Source organism: Rhinolophus ferrumequinum, chromosome X (assembly GCF_004115265.2).
Source record: "Rhinolophus ferrumequinum isolate MPI-CBG mRhiFer1 chromosome X, mRhiFer1_v1.p, whole genome shotgun sequence".
Classification (NCBI taxonomy): Eukaryota; Metazoa; Chordata; class Mammalia; order Chiroptera; family Rhinolophidae; genus Rhinolophus; species Rhinolophus ferrumequinum.
This window is the reverse complement of record NC_046284.1, coordinates 112148815-112167689: the sequence shown is the minus strand read 5'-3', so window position 1 is coordinate 112167689 and position 18875 is coordinate 112148815. Positions and strand designations below refer to the sequence as shown.

General features: G+C 40.0%; 1 protein-coding gene and 1 long non-coding RNA gene across 6 annotated transcripts in view; one reads left to right on the top strand and one right to left on the bottom strand.

Annotated features, from left to right (window-relative positions):
- Positions 1–9800, bottom strand: part of ADGRG2 (adhesion G protein-coupled receptor G2) — a 63909-nt gene extending 54109 nt beyond the window's left edge. For all 5 annotated transcript variants that reach the window (XM_033106840.1, XM_033106847.1, XM_033106843.1 and 2 more), the window contains exon 1: positions 9686–9800. In XM_033106840.1, coding sequence (XP_032962731.1) covers positions 9686–9800 — 115 coding nt within the window. The remainder of the gene's footprint in view (positions 1–9685) is intronic.
- LOC117022757 (uncharacterized) overlaps positions 1–18875 on the top strand; it is a 102539-nt gene that overhangs the window by 5784 nt on the left and 77880 nt on the right. The window lies entirely within an intron of this gene.

Below are 18875 nucleotides of genomic sequence, written 5' to 3'. Positions count from 1 at the left end.
AATCCATCTCGGGATGAATGAATATGGCAAAGTTTCTGTCAGAGTCATGTAAAAGCCATTTTCAACTGCTTCAGGGACTAAACACTGAGGAAGTAGTTAAGGACACAAGTTCTAGAATCCTACGATCTCCACTTTCCAGCTGAGTGAACTTGTAAGTGACTCAAACTGTCCAAGCCTCAGTTCCCTCATCTAGAAAATGAGCTATTAACACCTGATTGTAGCTTTTGTCATGATTCACTAAAGTAACATGAAATATTTATAACAGTGTGACACATAGTAAACCTTTAAAAAGTTAACTCTTATATGTAGGATACTTTCAGGGGCAAGTCACAGAACACCCAGTAAAAGTGCCATAAACATTAAGGACATTCATTTAGCCCACTTAACAAGAAATTCAAAAGCAGACAGTTGTAAGGTTGGTCCTGATAGCAACGAGGACCCAGGTCCTTTCAAACCTTCTGTTCTTTCATCCTCAGAGTGCTGTTAATTCAGGGACTCAACATTTTCAAAAACTCAGGTTATCCCCATTTTCCACTCGGACTTGCCAGCTCCTCTCAAAGATGGCTACCATTGTTTCAGGCATCAACTCCAGGCCTAAAAACGTCCAGATACAGCACTATCCAATAGAACTTTCTGCAGTGATGGAAATAGTCTACATCTGCACTGTGCAGTATGGCAAGCACTAGCCCCCTGGGACTGTTGAGCACTTGAAATGTAGATAATCTGACCGAGGAACCAAAGTTTTAATTTCATTTCATTTTAATTAATTTAAATTTACATAGCCACATGTGCCTAGTGGCTATCATCTTGGACAGTGTGGGTCCAGAGGAAGGAGAGGAACTGCTTTTCTTTAAGTCTCGTCTTAAGAATGGGGAAATTTTTCCTAGAAGTCCCCCAGCAGATTTTCCCTTTTGTCTTATTGGTCAAAAGTGGGTCATGTGCCCACTCCTAAATCAAACACTGGCAAGGAATAGCATTTCCACGGTTGGCTTAGAATTATCAGGATTTACTCCTGTGTTGTGTGGAAAGAGGTGAGCACCCTTGATGAAGCCAGGGCTTATCCAGCAAGACAAAAGCAAGGAATGGCTGTCATATAAATGACCAGTAGTATGTGCGGCACCACTTCTGCTCCATCTAGATCAGGGGTCTGTAAACTACAGTCCAGCCCACCAACTGTGTTTGTAAATAAAGTTTTATTGGTGCAAAGCCTTGCCTATTCACTTACACGTTGCCTATGGCTGCTTTCAAGCTACTCTGGCAGAGTTGAGTAGTTGCCACAGAGACCATATGGTCCACAAAGCCAAACATATTTATTATCTGGCTCTTTACAGAAAAGTTTTGCCAACCCCTGATCTAGAAGGACATTCCTTATGATTAAAGTCAACATTGTTGAAGACCTTGGCTAAAAGCAAGCACTTCGTGCAGGCTGGTGTAGAGGAGAAAGTTCTGGAGAGCAGCTTTCAGGACCTTGATAGTCTTTCTTGCTGGGTAACCTAGAAAGTTACTCCATTGTTTTGAGCTTCCGTCTTCTCATCAGTAAAGTGGAGATACTACGGACATCTCTGCCTACCTCAGGGGGCCATAGTGAGACACGTATGCCAAGGTGCTTGGTAAACCATGCAATCTAAGTCATGTCCAGCTGAGTTGCTGCTGCTGCTGCTGCTGCTGCTGCTGCTGCTGCTGCTGCTGCTGCTGCTGCTGCTAAAGAGCAGTACTGCAAGCCGTTGCTACTGGATCCTACCAAGAGACACTGGGACTTTTCCACGAAGAGCCAGGCAAAGATAGCACTGGCGACTGGGAGATTTACCAGCCAGCAAAAGCCACTTCTGGAGTTTTTATCAGTTTAGAAATCAAGAGATTCCTTGGCTTCATTGGAATTTTAGGAGCCTCTGAAATTGCCTCACCTAAAAAAAATGCTGTTTGAAAAACTATGACAAATTTTAAGTTGTTTCCCATTTCACATTAGGAACTTTGACTAGGAGAACAGCCTTAAAATGGGACTGCAAAGATGAGGGCTTCTCAGTTTGAAGCAGACCCCAAGGATCCCTGGGATCTCAGGACAATGAATGAAGAACCTGAAGACTGTCCCTACTGGGGAATTGAACTCACAGAATGTCAAAGTGTGAAGACATCTTACCAGGCCATCAGCTGGGCCTCCTTATCACATGGAGGAAAGGAAAGGAGACACACAATTCTAGCCAACATACAGCCATCCCACTGAAGTCGATGCCAAAGTTCAGAGAGCAGTACATGTTGTATCAGAACTCAGTGGGTTCAGATGAGGATAATGCCAGTGATGTAAGCTGAGGGGAGAGGCCCACTTTATTGGGCACTTACTATGTGCTAGACACTGGAGGATACACAGAGGAAGAACATGTCATTCTTACCCTCACGGACCTGACTAGATATTTCTTCATACCTGAAAAGATAAAACTAGGAGGACAAACAGAATTCAGGATATGATGACAACCTTCAACAATTCCTAGCTGAGTGTCCTGACACATCGGAAGTGTTCAATATGTATTCATTTTAGAATTAGTTTAAAATCGATAGACATAATTTAGAGGTACAAACAATAGCAGCAATAAACAAACAAATAAATCCCTCAGCTTCCTTTGATGTATAGGATGGTTCCATCTTGTTTTGGAGTCTCCATCCCAGACATACAGGAAAAGGATCCTTAAACCTGATGATTTCAAACAGCTCTTTCTAGTGCTCTAAAATGGTCTCTAGTTAACTCAGTGTCTTTTGGGTAAACGGACAATCTTTGTTTTCCCTCCTCTTCCCTCTGGTAGTCAGGATGGCTTCCGGGTTGAGAATGGGGTGCTGGTGTCCTTCTGGCAGCAGGGAGAAGGGGCCTGAACCTGTGAGCTCATGCTGTGCTGAACCCTGGCTTCTCAATGGCCTCTCCGGAGATCTCCCTCACCCTGCAGGGTTCCTGGGTATCCAGCTGGCATCAACTTCTGAAGGCTTTGTTCAATGGACCTCATGGTCTATTCTCTCAGAATCCCACCATGGCCTGGCGGTCCCTCTCTTCCTCACCCAGGTCCCCTTAACTTTCACTGCTGAGCGTGTGTCACATCTTCCACCTGGCTATTTGTCTAAGTTGTACACACCATCATCTTTGCAGCTCTGTCCTCATCCCGGGCTCTCAACACTGCTACCCACTAGAAACATGAGTGTAATTTTGAATTTCTAACCCTGCCACACAAGAGACGAGAAAGACCTAGAGAGGACACCATTTGCAGCCTGCTCTCTGCCTAAATACACTGTGCCACCGTTGCTCATCTCTACCGTTGTCTTATGTTGATGTACAGACCCCTGTGGAGTTCTCATCAGTTCTAAGTGGAAAGTGAGACACAAATGTCCTCTGCTTTCAGTGCCCCCCTCAATCTATCTAGAGTCTCTGTCATTCCTTGTCAGCACTTCTATCTACCTGCTAGGGAAAGAGGGCCCAACTGAAGTGACCTCATGCCTGTGTGTGGAGAGTGAGATTTTGGGGGGTTGTGAGATTGGCTGAGGATCAGATCGACATATGGTATTTATAATCGCATTCTTACAGAGAGGGACTTGAGAGAGAAAGGGCTCAGCACTGGCTTTGGTATTAGAGGACAAAGTCAAACAAGACGGGTGCCCTGTCGCCAGGTGGGCGGGGGTTGGGGTGATGGATGAAAAAATGAAAGGGATTCAGAAGTACAAATTGGCAGTTATAAAAATAGTCATGGGGATGTAAAGTACCGCACAGGGAATATAGTCAATGATATGGTAATAACTATGCATGGTGTCAGATGGGCACTACACTTATTGGGGTGATCACTTCGTAAGTTATATAAATGCCTAGTTTCATGCTGTACACCTGAAACGAATATAATACTGTATGTCAACTGTAATTGGAAAATAAATAAAAGTTTTTAAAAAAGACAGGTGCCCTGCCTTTCGGGAGTATATAGTACCTCCTGTAGCTCTAACATGTGCTACCCAAGGAAGAATCAAGACTTGGATGGACAAAGAATGAGAGGGTAAGAGGAAACAAGACAGAGAGGCCTTAGAGAAGGGGAATTATAGAGGAATCTGTCACTGGAAATGCCTGCAGCACAGAAAGATCTAGGCCCAGCCCGGAGAAAGAGTAAGTTGGGGATTATAGCTCATGAGATCACCAAACTGGCTCAAATGTGTAATTGTTTCCAAATGGGGAAGACAGCTCTGCAAGAATGAAATTATAACCATCTTCCACTATTATTATGTCATCTCACCCTCTGGAAAATAGTTGTACCTAAAAGAAGACCTCCTTCAAAGAGAAAAAACAGGGGGAGGGGCAAAAGAAAAAAAGCATTGGCACTGCCCAGGAAAGCTAGAAGCTAGAGGTAAATATAGTTACCTGCCTAGTTGGGCTTCCGGTAAACCAAGAATGGCTCCTTCAAACATCACCGGAACACACAACTGAAAGTTTGAAGGCCTAAGGATTCTCTCTGTTGGCCTCTGGCCTAACAAGAGAGTGTCAGACCTACCTCTCCTTGTTGTCAAGAGCTACTGAGTCATGTCTCAGGCGTCCAGAGGAAAGCTACTGTGCTTGCAGTCCAGATTCCCCAGAGCCAAGGGGAATGGCTGCTCTCCCGTGGCTTCCCCAGGCTCCCTGTCCATCTTCTCCTCGCACCTCAGTGACATGTTCACTCAGTCTGCAGACACTTACTGAGCAGCCTGGTCTCGTATGAACAGTACAGGCTATAGATTCCAGTGGGGGAATCCTCCGAGCTGTGTGACTCTGGGCAAATGACTTCATGTCTTCAATGCTCAGTTTCTTCATCTGCAAACTGAGACTAAAAATATCTACCATGAAGAGTTTTTGTGAGGATTAAATGAGATGATGACATAAAGCACCTAAAAGGGCCCGGCCCAGAGCAGGCCCTCAGTACTCATTAACTTTACTCCCATTCGTTTCCCACCCACCTTGCCAAACCCCATTTTCCCTTCTCACCTGGCACTGACAATGCACTGAAAGGACTCCTGATGCAAAGGAACTGGAATGATAGGATACAACGTGACAGGTATAAAAAGATATTGATGAAGAGAAAAAGGAGCCCTGGGGAGAGAGAGTTGATTCCTCTGAAGAGGTCAGGGCAGCTTTTGTAGAGGTAGTAATATTTGGCTGGACCTTGGAAAATGAGTGTATTTCCAAATGGGGATGACTCCCAGAAGCAGGAGGAGGGAGTGGGGAAGTGAGATAGGGAAGGGAGTAAAGCCAATAATGGGTATAGTCATGAGCGCGTTACCACTGTGGGCAACTGGAGCACACCTCAGCCTGTCCCACCAAGGGGTGAGGAAGCTGGCATAGGTAAGCCGCAACTCCCATGCCTCACTCTTTTGGGCTGTTAACTCCCTGGCACTTCTGGCTTGTTCTGTGCACAGGCCAAGCATGGTCCCATGGGCACAGATCATTCTTAGTCAGAGACATGGGAGCCATCAGTATGCACAGGAGTTTTCTGCCGGTGACTGCTGAGGTGGGCCACGGGATACAGCCAAGGGCACCAATAGCATCTGCTACAGGAGGCTTAGCAATTAACTAGACTAATCCACAGAGTCGGCCAAAGGCTGTACGTTAGAGTCCTATAGCAATGCCTCACACTCTAGGATTTAGTTATAGTTTGTATTGTTCTCCTGTGTCATAAACACGTCCCTCCAACTGGAGTATAAATTCCCTGGAGTCAGAGATGTTGTTCTCTCAGCAGCCAGTAACACGAGGCGCACAGCAGGCACTCATTACTGCACAGCGGATTATCCAGTGTAGAAGCAGCAGGTCAGTCCCCTTGGCCTTCATCAAAAGCCAGCCCTAAGCCATCCTGAACTGAAGAGAACCTGCCTCCGTCCAAAGCTGTTCAGGGCGAGTGTGCCTAGGAGTCGTCTGGGTGATCCAGCCTGACATTCAGTGGTTCTCACTGTTGTGGATTCCACCTTTATTTTTAATCTACAGGTGCACAACCCCCACGCAGTGGAGCCCAGCCTAGCAGAGAGGTTAGGAATGCCAAAAGACAGGCTAGTGTAGTACTTAAACACACAAACTTTGGGTCAGGTGGCCTGAGTTTGAATTGTAGCTCTGCAACAGAAATGTTGAACCCAGGGCAAGTCGCTTACCTTTGCTGTGCCTCAATTTCCTCATCTGTAAAATGGAGCTAACAATAGTGCCTACTTCAAAGGGTTATTGAGTGAACTTTAAATGAGTTAGTCTTTTATAAGGGCTCAGAACAGAGGCTGGCACATGGTAAGTGCTATCAAGGTGATTATTAAATAACACGAATACTCTTAGTGGGAGTTCTAAAAGACAATAATGAATTTCTTCCTATTTAGCCCTTTCCAGATCCCAAAACACTTCATTCAGAAAAACTTTTACATATACAATGCTATATGCTAATTATGTCAATAAAGCTGGAAAACAAGAAAAAGAAAAGTCTTTGCCTTCATGGAGTTGTTTTTGTTTTTTTTCCCCAAAAAAACCCCACCTATATTGAGCCTTACAAGAGCGCATTGAGGGAGCTCATGATTATACCCATTTTGAAGATGAGGAAATAGAAATAGAGGCTGATGTCGGTCTAGTGGCAAATCAAGATTATATAAATAGCAGGTGGTAGGCATGGGGAGGGCTCTAACCCCAGGTCGTACCCTCTTTCTACTGTATCGTGCTGTCAGCAGTAATGTTTTAGCCAATTCTTTACGACAGTGGTTCTCTTCTTTGGGCATGCATCCATCAGTATCCCCGGCAGGGCTGATTGAAACAGACGACTGGGCCGCGGCCTCAGAGTTTCCAATTCAGCAGATCTAGGGTGGGTCTGAGAATCTGCACTTCTAAAAAGCTCCCAGATGATGCTGACACTACTTGTGTGGGGCCACACATTGAGAAGCACTGCTTTCAGAAATCAGTTCATCAGAGAGTCCGAGCAAGAAATACAGTTAATGTCCTTAAGCACCCACTTAGGTTTTCCCTCCTCAGGTTTACTGCAGACCTCTGCACTTTCTGGTGTACCTGTCCCATTTCATCATTTAAAATATACTTTCTCAGAAAGACTGATTTCTGCCAAGCAGCTTTCACTTTGATGATTTTTTTCCCCTTGTGTTCCACTTTCCTTCCTCGTCTACCACTGTGGTGGAAAAAGCACTGAAACGTGAGACCAACGATCTAATATCTATTCTGGCTCCATCACTTCCTAACCAATGATGTCCCTGGGGACATTTACTCATCAGTGAAGTGGGGACATTCAATTTTTTCCCTGCCAATCCCAGAGTGAGATGATGTGTGTGAGCATAGTTGACATGAATGTCACGTGGCCACAACAGACTTTGTGTCCCATAATATATATCTGGAGGAGTTTGCTCTCCCTATTTATGTCTTCTGCCAATTTTGTAGGCAGTGGTTCTCAAAGGGTGGTCTCTGACCAGTCACACCAACACCGTCTGGGAGCTTGTTAGAAATGTCAGTTCTCAGGTCCCACCCCAGACCTACTAAATCAGAAACTCTGGGAGAAGGTGCCAGAAATCTGTGTTTTAACAAACCCTCTAGGTGATTCTGATGCACACTCAAGTTTGAGAACTCTGGCTTTGTGGTTACGAGCACAAAACTCAGAGTTGGGTACAAATCTCAGCTCACTACTTCTTTTAGCAAGTTATCTCTCTGAGCCTCAGTTTCTTGATCTGAGAAATTGGGCTAAGACTAGGATCTTCCTTCCCTTCATAGATTTGGTTCAGAAGCTTAAGAAAGTGGATGTATGCAAAGCACAAAGGGACCTGGCACATTGTAAGCAATCAGTACATATTTAGCTCTTAACCATTTTTTTTGTCAACTATCGTGGCTTCTTGACAATAGACCCCAGTGCCTACTTTTTGAAGGATTGTTGATTGTGTTTTAGCTTGTTGGCAAGTTTTCCATTTATTTTGTGTGCATGTATGTGTGTGAGTGTGTATTGTGTGTGTGTGTTTTGTTTACGTTATTGTTGTTTGCTCCTGGTAGATATTTGCTTTATTCAACAAAGATTCCTTGGTCTTGCCACTCTCTTCTGAATAAGAAAGGTATTTCTTTGTGTCCCTAATAATGTCTTCTTAAATAACATTCCTAATGAGGATTCTTTACATTTGCATAGCACTGTATTCTTTTGTCAGTTGTACCCACAGATACGGCAGCCCCAGGATTTCTAGCCTTTTTACTGCCTTCTGAGATACCTTTTCTCCTTGTTTCATAAACTTCTAAAGATCATCTTTTCTGAAAACCATGCAGCTTTGTTTGACTGATTCTCTACCTTGCTTAAATTTCCATTCAGAAGTGTGTCTTCAAGTAGATACTTTTAAAAACAAGTAAACACCAGAAATAGGCCAACTGATGTTTGACAAAGGTGCCAAGACCACTTAATGGGGAAAGGGAGTCTTTTCAACAAATGGTGCTGAGAAAACTGGATATCCACATGCAAAAAAATGAAGTTGGACCCTTACCTTATACCATATACAAAAATGAATTCAAAAGAGATCAAAGGTCCTAAACATACAAGCTAAAACTATAAAACTCTCAGAAGAAAACATAGAGGGAAATCTTCATGACATTGGATTTGGCAATGATTTCTTAGATATGACAGCAAAAGCAGGCAACAAAGTAAACATAGATAAATTGGGATTCATCAAAATTAAAAACTTTTGTGCACCAAAGGACACAATTATTAAGAGAGTGAAAAGACAATGTACAGAATGGGAGAAAAATATTTGCAAATCACATTATGTGATAAAGGATTAATATCCAGAGTATATAACAAACTCCTATAACTCAACAATAAAATCCCCAAACAACCCAATTCAAAAATGGGCCAAAGATTTGAACAGACATTTCTCCAAAGAAGATATACAAATGGCTAATAAGCATAATCACTAATCATTAAGGAAATGCAATTCAAAACCACAATGAGATACCTTTTCACACCCATTATCAAAACAACAGACAATAATAAATTTTGGTGAGGATATAGAGCAACTGGAATCCTTGTGCCTCGTTGGTAGGAATGTTAAATGGTGCAGCCACTGTGGGAAACAGTTTGTCAGATTCTCAAAAAGTGAAGCAGAACTACCATATGACTCAACAATTCCACTCCTAGGTATATAAACCCAAAAGAATTGAAAGCAGGGACTCAAACAAATACTTGTACAGCATTATTTACAGTAGCCAGAAGGTGGAAATAATCCAAATGTCGGTCAACAATGAATGGATACACAAAACGTGGAGTATTATTCAGCCTTAAAAAGGAATGAAATTCTGATACATGCTGCAACATGAATAAACCTCAGAAACATTATGCTAAGTGAAATAAGTCAGACACAAAAGAAAGAATATTGTATGATTCCACTTATATGAGGTGCCTAGAATGGCAGATTTATAGTGACAGAAGGATGGAAGTTAACAGGGACTGGTGGGATGGGAGTTATTGTTTAATGGGTACAGAGTTTCTATTTGAAATGATGAAAAGGTTCTGGAAATAATCAGTGGTGGTGGTTACACAAAATTGTGAATATATTTAATGTTGGTGAACTGTACACTTAGAAATACTTAAAATGGTAAGTTTTATTTTGTTAATTTTACCACAGTAAAAAAAAAATCCTAAATAAACACACTCACACAGATAAAACAGAAAAAAAAAATGAAGGAAAATAGGTACCTTACCTTGAAGGGATGTCACCAGACTTACATGAAGACAAATGACAAGTAATATCTTGAACATCAGTAAAAGTTCTTCAGGTCTGCCAACATGGCTGTACTGCCCGCCAGAGGAAAACATCCTGGAGTAAAATCAGGAGAAAACATATCATCACAGCTTGCCATAATCACACCCAAAAGGTCAGTTCCTTGACCAAGGCACACTGCAATCCTGCTTTCTTTAAATTTCTCTAGTTCCAGAGAATTGGCAATGCCAGGTGGTCACTGACAACAAAGAGCAAAACCCATGTTTATTCTGGGAGGACCACCCCATGGGATATTTTGTTATATTAAAAATGACAAGCAAGGTAGTTCCATGTGGATTTAGGGAAAACATCAACACATGGAAAATATCAACAATAAATTAAAAGCACAAAACAACTGCATATATAGATGTTACCACTATATAAAGGCTAGGTAAAAACTATGCTAAGAATCAGAAGGGGTCACAGAATCGTGTAAATAATCTACTATTCATGTCTAATGCTGTACAAGGATAGATACATTGCTTTCCCTCCATATCAGTTCATTATCATTGCTTGCATTTTTAGTAGTTAGAAGGGCAGAATCAACATTTTCTAAAAGACGAAGTTTATATCAGAATTGAATTTGAAAGCATCATTTGCCATTCCTTCAACAAATATTTCTTGACCAATATACAGCAGATGAAATGTGAGGGTTGAACACTAGTTAACTAGATGAGATAGATCTGGTGAAGGTGGGACAGGGGCTTGGGGGAGCTCGGCAGGCAGAGAATTAGAATTGCAAATGCTAAGACTGTCTATTCCTGTCATGGTGAAAGAGTTGGCCAACAGAACCCCACGACAGGCAGTCAGCTCCAGCAGCAGGGGCTAGTGTGGGATGCTGAGAGAGAAAGAAGCCAGCCAGAAAATCACAACCTCCCCAAGGGGCCAGGCACAAGCAGGGGGACAATGAGAGCCCAAAGAGCAGGCTCCTTCTATATGGCCACAGGGGAAGAGGCAGGGACAGACCAGGCTGTGTGTTCTCAGCTGGCAGAGCTCCTGGCCGCAGGGCACCCATGAACCCAAGCACCACTGCAGCCTCTGCCAACCTGAGACAGAGCGTGCCTGCACAGTGGGGAAGACTAAGGAGATGAGTTCATAGATCCTGGCCTATGACTTTGGACAGGTTATGCCCAATGGCCAGGATTGCGCATCTAGCAAATTGTGATAAAAGCACCACCCTGATAGTATTTCTGTGTTGAGTAAACAAGAGATCTTCGCACAGTGGCTGGTATCATGAAGGCACTATAAGTGCTAGCTGTACTCTTCACTCGTTCAGTCAAATAATATGTATTGTACCTAGTATGTGCAGGGTCAGATGGTGCAGAGATTCCGGGATAATGGGGCTGAGGGCATGGAAAGATGGGGGTAAATCACAATTTCTCAGTCTCAAGGAAAGCTGGCAATCTTTAAGAATCCTGTAATTTAATAGCCATCACCAATACGAGGGGGGTGATTCTTTCCTGGTCTTTGAACAGCAGGTGAATCCTTCTCCTTCCAAAGAGGGCTTACATTTTTTTAAATCAATAAATTTTATTACATGTTAATGATACACGACATCAATATATTGTAAACTGCCTCTGGTTTGTCCCTCCTTTTCAGCACTTTTATCCTCTCTCTGTTCATAATGGCATATTATTGACCCTCCCTAATGAGTCACTCAAAGAAGAATGCTAATATAGTTGTGCAAAAATGCAGCAATGTCTCTCTGGAGGAAAATTCAAGTGTCTGCTACAGCTACACTCAATATTGATGGATCTCAGAAATATAACGTTAGATAAAGGAGCCAGACATAAAGGAATGCATATGGTACGTGGTTCCATTCATATGAGGAACAAAAGCAGACAAAACGAATTGCTGGAGTAAGAAGTCAGCCGAGTGGTTATCCTTGGAATGGGGGGGAGGGTGTAATAATTAGGAGTGGGCACCCGGGGGCTTCTGGGATATAGGTAATAGTCTGTGTGCTGGTTACATGGGTGTGTGCAGTCCCCGAAATTCACTGAACTGTACACTTACATGTCTGTCATAAAAAGTTTCATTTAGAAGTTTAAAAATTAATCTATATTTTATTTCTGAATTCAGTTCCCCTCCAAAAGTATTCCTTTTTTATTTTTTTTTCTTTTCACTAAAAAGCTCTACTTAGTGAACTAAACCTCTACCAAAAAACTCTCTCCTATACAAATGCCTTAGACTTCGCTCTGTCTGGAATTCATAGAGCTTGGCTTAGAAGATTTACTGCACGAGTATCTAATTTTAGTTCTGGAAAGAGTATCGGAGCAGTTTACTTCTGGAAAGGAACTCAGAATTCACCTATCCTCAAATCCGCATTCTAAATATGAAGAAAGAGGCCCAACGTGCTGTAGGGGACGGGTCAAGGTCATTTAGCTGTTTGGTGGGACCCCTAACCTTTCTGCTGGGCCACAGTGCTGGCCTGCTGAGAATTTGTCTCCTTGGAAGTAAACTGTTTTGAGTTCATCAGGTGAAAAATCAACAACTTCAAAATGCTATTATACAATTTCAAAATTTCTGCAAACTCATTCTTGAATTTTGCCAGTTCCTAGGGTAGGACTTAAGTAGTATATAAGGTATGAACAGTCAAATTAGTCATGGTACACTGGACCTCTGATCAAAATAAACCATGCCTTTCACTGAACAGAGCTTGTACTCAATTCCCAAATGACGGCAGGAAAGGCCAGAATGAAGGGTGATTCCAGCAATCATCCTGAAAAAAGAATATGGATCAAGAAGAACTTAGTACAGACCGGGCATCACTGAAAAGATTGCTTTCAGTTGTTAAGCCTGGAATATGTTTCCTCAAGGCTGACTATATATTTCCTAATAGGAGAAGTTTTAATGTATTTTAAATAATACAGTTCCTATTGTCTTCTGCATAAACTAGACAACATCCTATTAGGTCATAAGGTCTTTAGGATCTTCGATCAAAGAGGGAAATCTGTGGATTTTGAAACCCTTACTCATTATACATAAAACACATTTTTATCTTTTTCATCTGGAACTTTTCTTCATCATTTAGTGCAAATTAGGTTAGCTCAATACTACCTACGTCATCGGTAAAGATAGTTTAAATAGCCACTGGTTCTTAGCAAATTTTCAAGGTGCTAAGCAGGCTGGTGAGATAGTATCAATTACAGAGAAAACTATTTGCTAGCATTTAAACAGTAAAATCTAGACCTTGACACTAGACAGCCTGTCATGAAATATTATCCCAGATTCACCTTGGTCCAGGGCCCCCGTTTATGGTTGTGGACTCTGGTGTAAATGGCAACCCCTAGGGTTGTACAGTGCAAAAGCTACATGACTATGCCATGGCTCTGCTTGTTCTAGATCTCTTCAATTTCACTAAATAGTATCACTCATATTTTTAAAAATCTGTATCATCAGTGCAACTTTGAATGGCAGTAAATGATAAACCTATCTTTATCTAGATATAGAATAAAGAGTAAGATTAAAAGGGGGAAACAGCTCGATACCACTGTAGGACAGGTCTGGGTGAGGGTTATTCTTTGTTACCTCTGGTTAACTGGCATAACTTGATTATACCATGGCTGGTATGACGTATGCAATAATCAATATTTTTGACTCGAGTAACAAGAGGTATGATCATTGTTCCCTAAGACTTCTAGAAAACGTTATGCCTTTGAGATATTTATGTTGTGTCCTAAGTATTGGCCCCAGTTGCCTAGCGCTGATGGTGCTAATATATACTGGTAAATCCAAATGAACTGACTATGCAAAATATTAATAATAATATCTTGCAAGGATACGTGAAATGTGATAGAATAAAAATATGACAACTATATTACATATACATATATATTATAATATAGGAAATAATATATATCAATTAGGACATGAAAAACTAAAATTAAAAAATTAAAGTCTTCCAAGGTCCTTGTATTATCCTCGAGGAGGCCAAAGGTATTGATTAGACATTAAAAAGTTCAGTAAACAGTGTAATTTCTACAGTCATTACTAAAAAATAGAAGTGAAGTGTATAACTTCCTAACTAGTCGAGGGGGAGATAATGATTTTTAGAATATTCAGTCAATTTAAAAGAAGGCAAGAAAGGGAAGAAAAATAAACACAGAATGGTTAGGAAAAATAGAAGATGATAAATTTAAACACACATACAAATCAACAATTCATTAAATATAAATGGACTAAATGATTCAATTAAAAGGCAAAGATTATTAGACTGGAAAAAACACAAAATCCAACTATATGCTATTTAAAGGAACACAGCTAGAACATAATGATTACAAATTTTTGAAAATAAAAGGACAGAAAAGATATGTAATGCCAATACTAATCAAAAGAAAATTAATGTTTATACTAATATTAGACAAATTATACTTTAAAGCAAAAGGCATTACCTAGAAATAAAACAGTTCATTCATAAAAGATTCAATTCAATAGGAAGACTGGACAAATTTCCATGTGAGTGCAACTAATAATATAGTCTCAAAATACACAAAGCAGTATTTTTGACAGGATAAAAAGGGAAATAGAACAAATTCACAATCATATTGAGAGATATTCACATATCTGTATCAGCAATAGGTAAAATTCCAAAGAAAGTCACTAAGGATATAGAATATTTGAATGACACATTTAACCATCTTGACTTAAAGACTAAATATAAACCCTCTACTCAATAACTACAGAGTACATAATCTTTTGAAGTGCCGTGGAATATTCATGAAAACCAACCAGACCAAAGAGAAGTCTCAAAAACATTTTGCAGAATTGGAAAAAGCAATGGAGAATGTTTTCTGACCACAACACAATTAAACCGTAATAACAGAAAGTTAAGTTGTTATTTAACAAATTACTTATGGATCAAAGAAAAAGTCATAATGTATATTACAAAATATTTGACTTGATCAATAATAAAAACACCATATTATCAAGGCATGGGAATAGAGCTAAAGATCTTTAGAGTGAAATTTATATTTTAAATGTGCATATTAGAAAAAGAGAATGGTTTAAAATTAATAAGTTAAACTCCTTCTCAAGAAGTTTGAAAAAGAACAGCAAAATAAACCCAAAAAAGGACAAGAAAGGACATAATAAAAATAAAAGCATGAAATAATGATATAGAAAAAAAAAAGACATAAAACAAAAGTTATTAACAAAGCCAAAGTTGTTTTTTGTAGAGACAGTTCTGGCAAAATTAAGAGGAAAGGAGGAGGGGAGGAGGACAGAAAGGAAGGAGGGAAAGAGGAGGAGAAAAAGAGAGAGTGTAAACAAATAACCAAGAGAAAGAATTTAAAAAGCAAGATAACTGAAGATGCTCTAATCAAAAAAGATAAAAGGATCTTAGGGACAACTTTATTAATTTTGAAATTTTAGATAGAAATGGGCAAATTCTTAGAAAAAATATAACTTACCAAGAAGGAATCAAGAAGAAATAATAAACCTGAACAGATGTATAACCATTAAAAGTCTCAAAAGTTTTCCCACAAAGAAAACTCCAGGCCCAGAAATTTTCACTGGTGATTCTATCAGATACTTAAAGAACAAGAATTCCAATCTAACAAGAACTCAAAGAATAGAGAAAGAGAGCACAGCCGAACTCATTTCTATCGGGCTAGCGTAACCCTGCTGCCAAGACCTGACAAGGAAAGTCCTCACATTTTTACCCATTTTATACATCAAATGAGACTATTTACAGAATTCTCCGGAATGCTCACAAAAATGTCTAGCAGCAATTTCGAATCTTGTAAATTGGAGTAATTTGAATAAATACAGGACAAAAGGAACCATTCAGTATTTCAGCAACAGAATTTTTTGAGGATAAAGTCACCAAGAACTAAAGCCAGGGATGCTGTAGTAAAAGAAACAGCCTCCCATATGCCAAAAAAAAAAAAAAAAAAGTGTCCTAAAGATGACAGAAACTGGGTTAACTGGTGAGTGCTGACTGACTATGAGCTCCCTAACGGCAGCTCTGTGTGTCATGTGTCACAGCACAAAGTAAAGTCAATGGTGAACTAGACAGCATGATGGTAATAGGAAACTTTCACGTCTCTAGAAGCAAATGGAAGGAAAATGATTTGTTTGGTCTTTACAGTGCAAAATGATTTTCTTACTAAGCATTAAGTGCTTTCTGATGCAGAAAAAAGAGGCTTTATTCAATAACACACGTGAATCAATATCAGATGTGCAAGATTAGAAATAAATGATGCACTTAAAGTAAAGAAATACTCATAAAACCTGGTGAAAGGTGTTATATTTTGACTACCTCACTTATCTCCAAATTTCTCCACTGTCCTACCTGCAATCTACCATCTGCTTGATTACCCATACGTGAATTACCCAAAGCAAAATGATAGCCTGCTTTATCTATCTTCCCTTAGTCTTCAGGATCCAACGCCAATACTCACAGTAAATATGTTCAACAAAAGTGTTTAAAAAATATGTTCAACAACACACACAAGCAGAATAGCATAGGGTACAAGAGCATGTGTGATAGATTAACTGTCTGCCTTCAAATCCAAGCTCCACCACTTACAATGTAACCTTGGCCTGTTCCTTAACCTCTCTGGACTTAAATTCTTCATCTGAAAAAAATGGAGGAAATGATTGGTTCTACCTCACAGTGTTCCTGTAGGGATGAAATGAGCTAATATAATGAAGATCTTAGTAGTCAAGAAGTGTTAGCTATTATTACAACCATACTTAGAAGAAAAGTTTATAGTAGGCGCCAGTGCTAAATGTAAATAGTTTTGGAATTATTTTCAGCATTCATTCATCAAGTTTACAAATATTTATTGAGGTTCTATTACATGCAAGTACTATGCTACAGACTCAAGATGCAAAGAATAAGACAGACATCTTTCCTGCCCTCAACAGCTTACAGCCACTACTTAGATTCATTGGTTATTGGTGTGGCCAAATAAATAGTGATTTTTTTTTTAACTTAAAAGGCATTTTCTTTTCATGGGCTATGAGACTCAACTTGGCCTAAAAACAAAACAAGGCATCAGGACACAATATCCTCTTCTATATAGACTTGGTTTTCCCTCACCCCAATTCCCACAGCATCCAACTCCACCCACAGCAGGCACTCAAAAAAGATTTTTAAATTGATTTGGCCCAGAATCTGTTACTGCACAATAATTCTATCAATATGTAGAGAAGACAAATAGGAGACTCTCCTTAAAAGCATCTTCAAGGTGTTGATTTGTCCCATCTTCAAGGGGATGGGGCAGAAGCACACGGTTTGTATCATTAGGAGATCACATTTGAGAGGAAGTGAGGTACTAAGGAAAGTGAACCACACACCACTATTCTGTGCTCTTTCTTGTTTTGTCATCCCACCATGCCACCTCCTGCTTCAAATCCCACCTTGGCCATTTACTACCTGTGTGACCCTGCTCAAGCATTTAATCTTGTTTATAACGATAAACTTATTAGCATTTATTATAATAATAACTGTTTTTATCATCTAAATTATGGTAGGACAATTATAATAATTATAAATATTTACATTGGTTAAAGATTTATATTATTTATACCAGTGAAGTCCCAGAAATAACCACTCTTTATGAGTTTCAAAGGAAACAGGAAGTATAAGTCAGTGGTGGCTTCAGAATTTCTATGTAGAAGGGAGTTGAGAGCAGAAATCTGGTTGGGAGGAGTCTTGGACAGCTGCATGTTCACAGCACTTTAGTTAAGAGAGAGAACACTTCAATGGTCTCTTTCAAAATAGGAGAAGAGCTGTTGGAAGATAAGGAAGCCAGTCCAGAGAGAAGGAAAGGGGAAATAGTGAAACAAAATCCCAAAGAGTTCTATGTAAATGATCATTCTCCTTCTCCAGATTTTACTGTACCATGTCATTTCAAAGTCTGTACCCATTATTGAAAGTTATTCAAAAAGAACTGGATTACAGAGAAGAAATGGGTCAACAATAGAATCCTCAAGGAAAAGAAAATGTCTGAAGAAAAGAAGGGTCCAAGTGATTGGAAGTGAAGAGTTAGACAAAAGAAACAAAAAAGAATACAGCAGTTAAGGGAACGGGGATTTGGAATGAAGGGGGTAATTTGAAAGAAAAAGAAAAAAACAGCCAAGCATTCATTATTTCTACATTATCACTTAGAAATAGCTTCACTCACCTGACAGGAAGTTCAGAAGAAAAGACGTAGAAACTCTACGCAAATCTAAAAATGAAAAAAGAAAAGACAATTATATCAATGGAAAGTGGACCTTCTTGGCATCATAAGGCTTCAATACTAGTCAGCCCATCAGGCAGAGGCCTTACAGACCCCCTGCTGTATACCAAGGCTTGAACTTGGCAGCAAAGTTACAAAAGAAATGGAGGATACAAACCTTGTTCTTAAGGAACGTATTATAAATAGAAAACAAGCCAAAGTCAGTTTGGGGACTGAGCTTGTTAATGTTTTAGTAGCATTTTACTGCTCAGTCTCAGGCTTCACTAACAGCATCGTAGGGACATTGGACAATGAAGTGATTGGATCTGGGGAGGGTGGTCCCTTATAGAGACCATGCTTTGTTAGATATTTGTTCATGTTTTTGTGACTTAACTTCCCTAGAATCCAAACTCCTTGATTTTAAGGATTGGGTCATTTATGTCTCTTGTACTTCCAAGCCAGAGGCAGAATTATTTCTCCATAGAGGGGCCAAGTAATTAACTCTCTATTGATTGTTAAGTTTGACTCAGAGTTGAAAGGGGAGGCGGGGACACTGGCAATGACAAGAGTGAGAGACAAGGTAGATGCACATTGGGGAAAGGAAATGGGGTGCCCACCCAAGGCAGAGAGCGTTGTTGGCAACATGACTTGTATCTTTCAGAATATTTCAAAATCAAAACATTGGTACAGATATTAGCTCAAAAATGACAGTCACTTCCCACAGTGGTATCCTCTCACGTGAAATATAGACATAATGATTTTCGAATTAAGATTTGCAAGAAGAAACAATCCATAGGGTGATCTTGGAACCAACTGACCTGGCTTCTGTCAATAGAGTGTTATGACAGAGGTTCAGTGCTCAAGGAGGAATCCAGAATGTGAATTCAAAGAAAAAATAAGGAATCATGGTAAGTTTCTATTGATCACAATGTGTTCTTTAAGAGGAAAAAAAAAAGGAGTCGT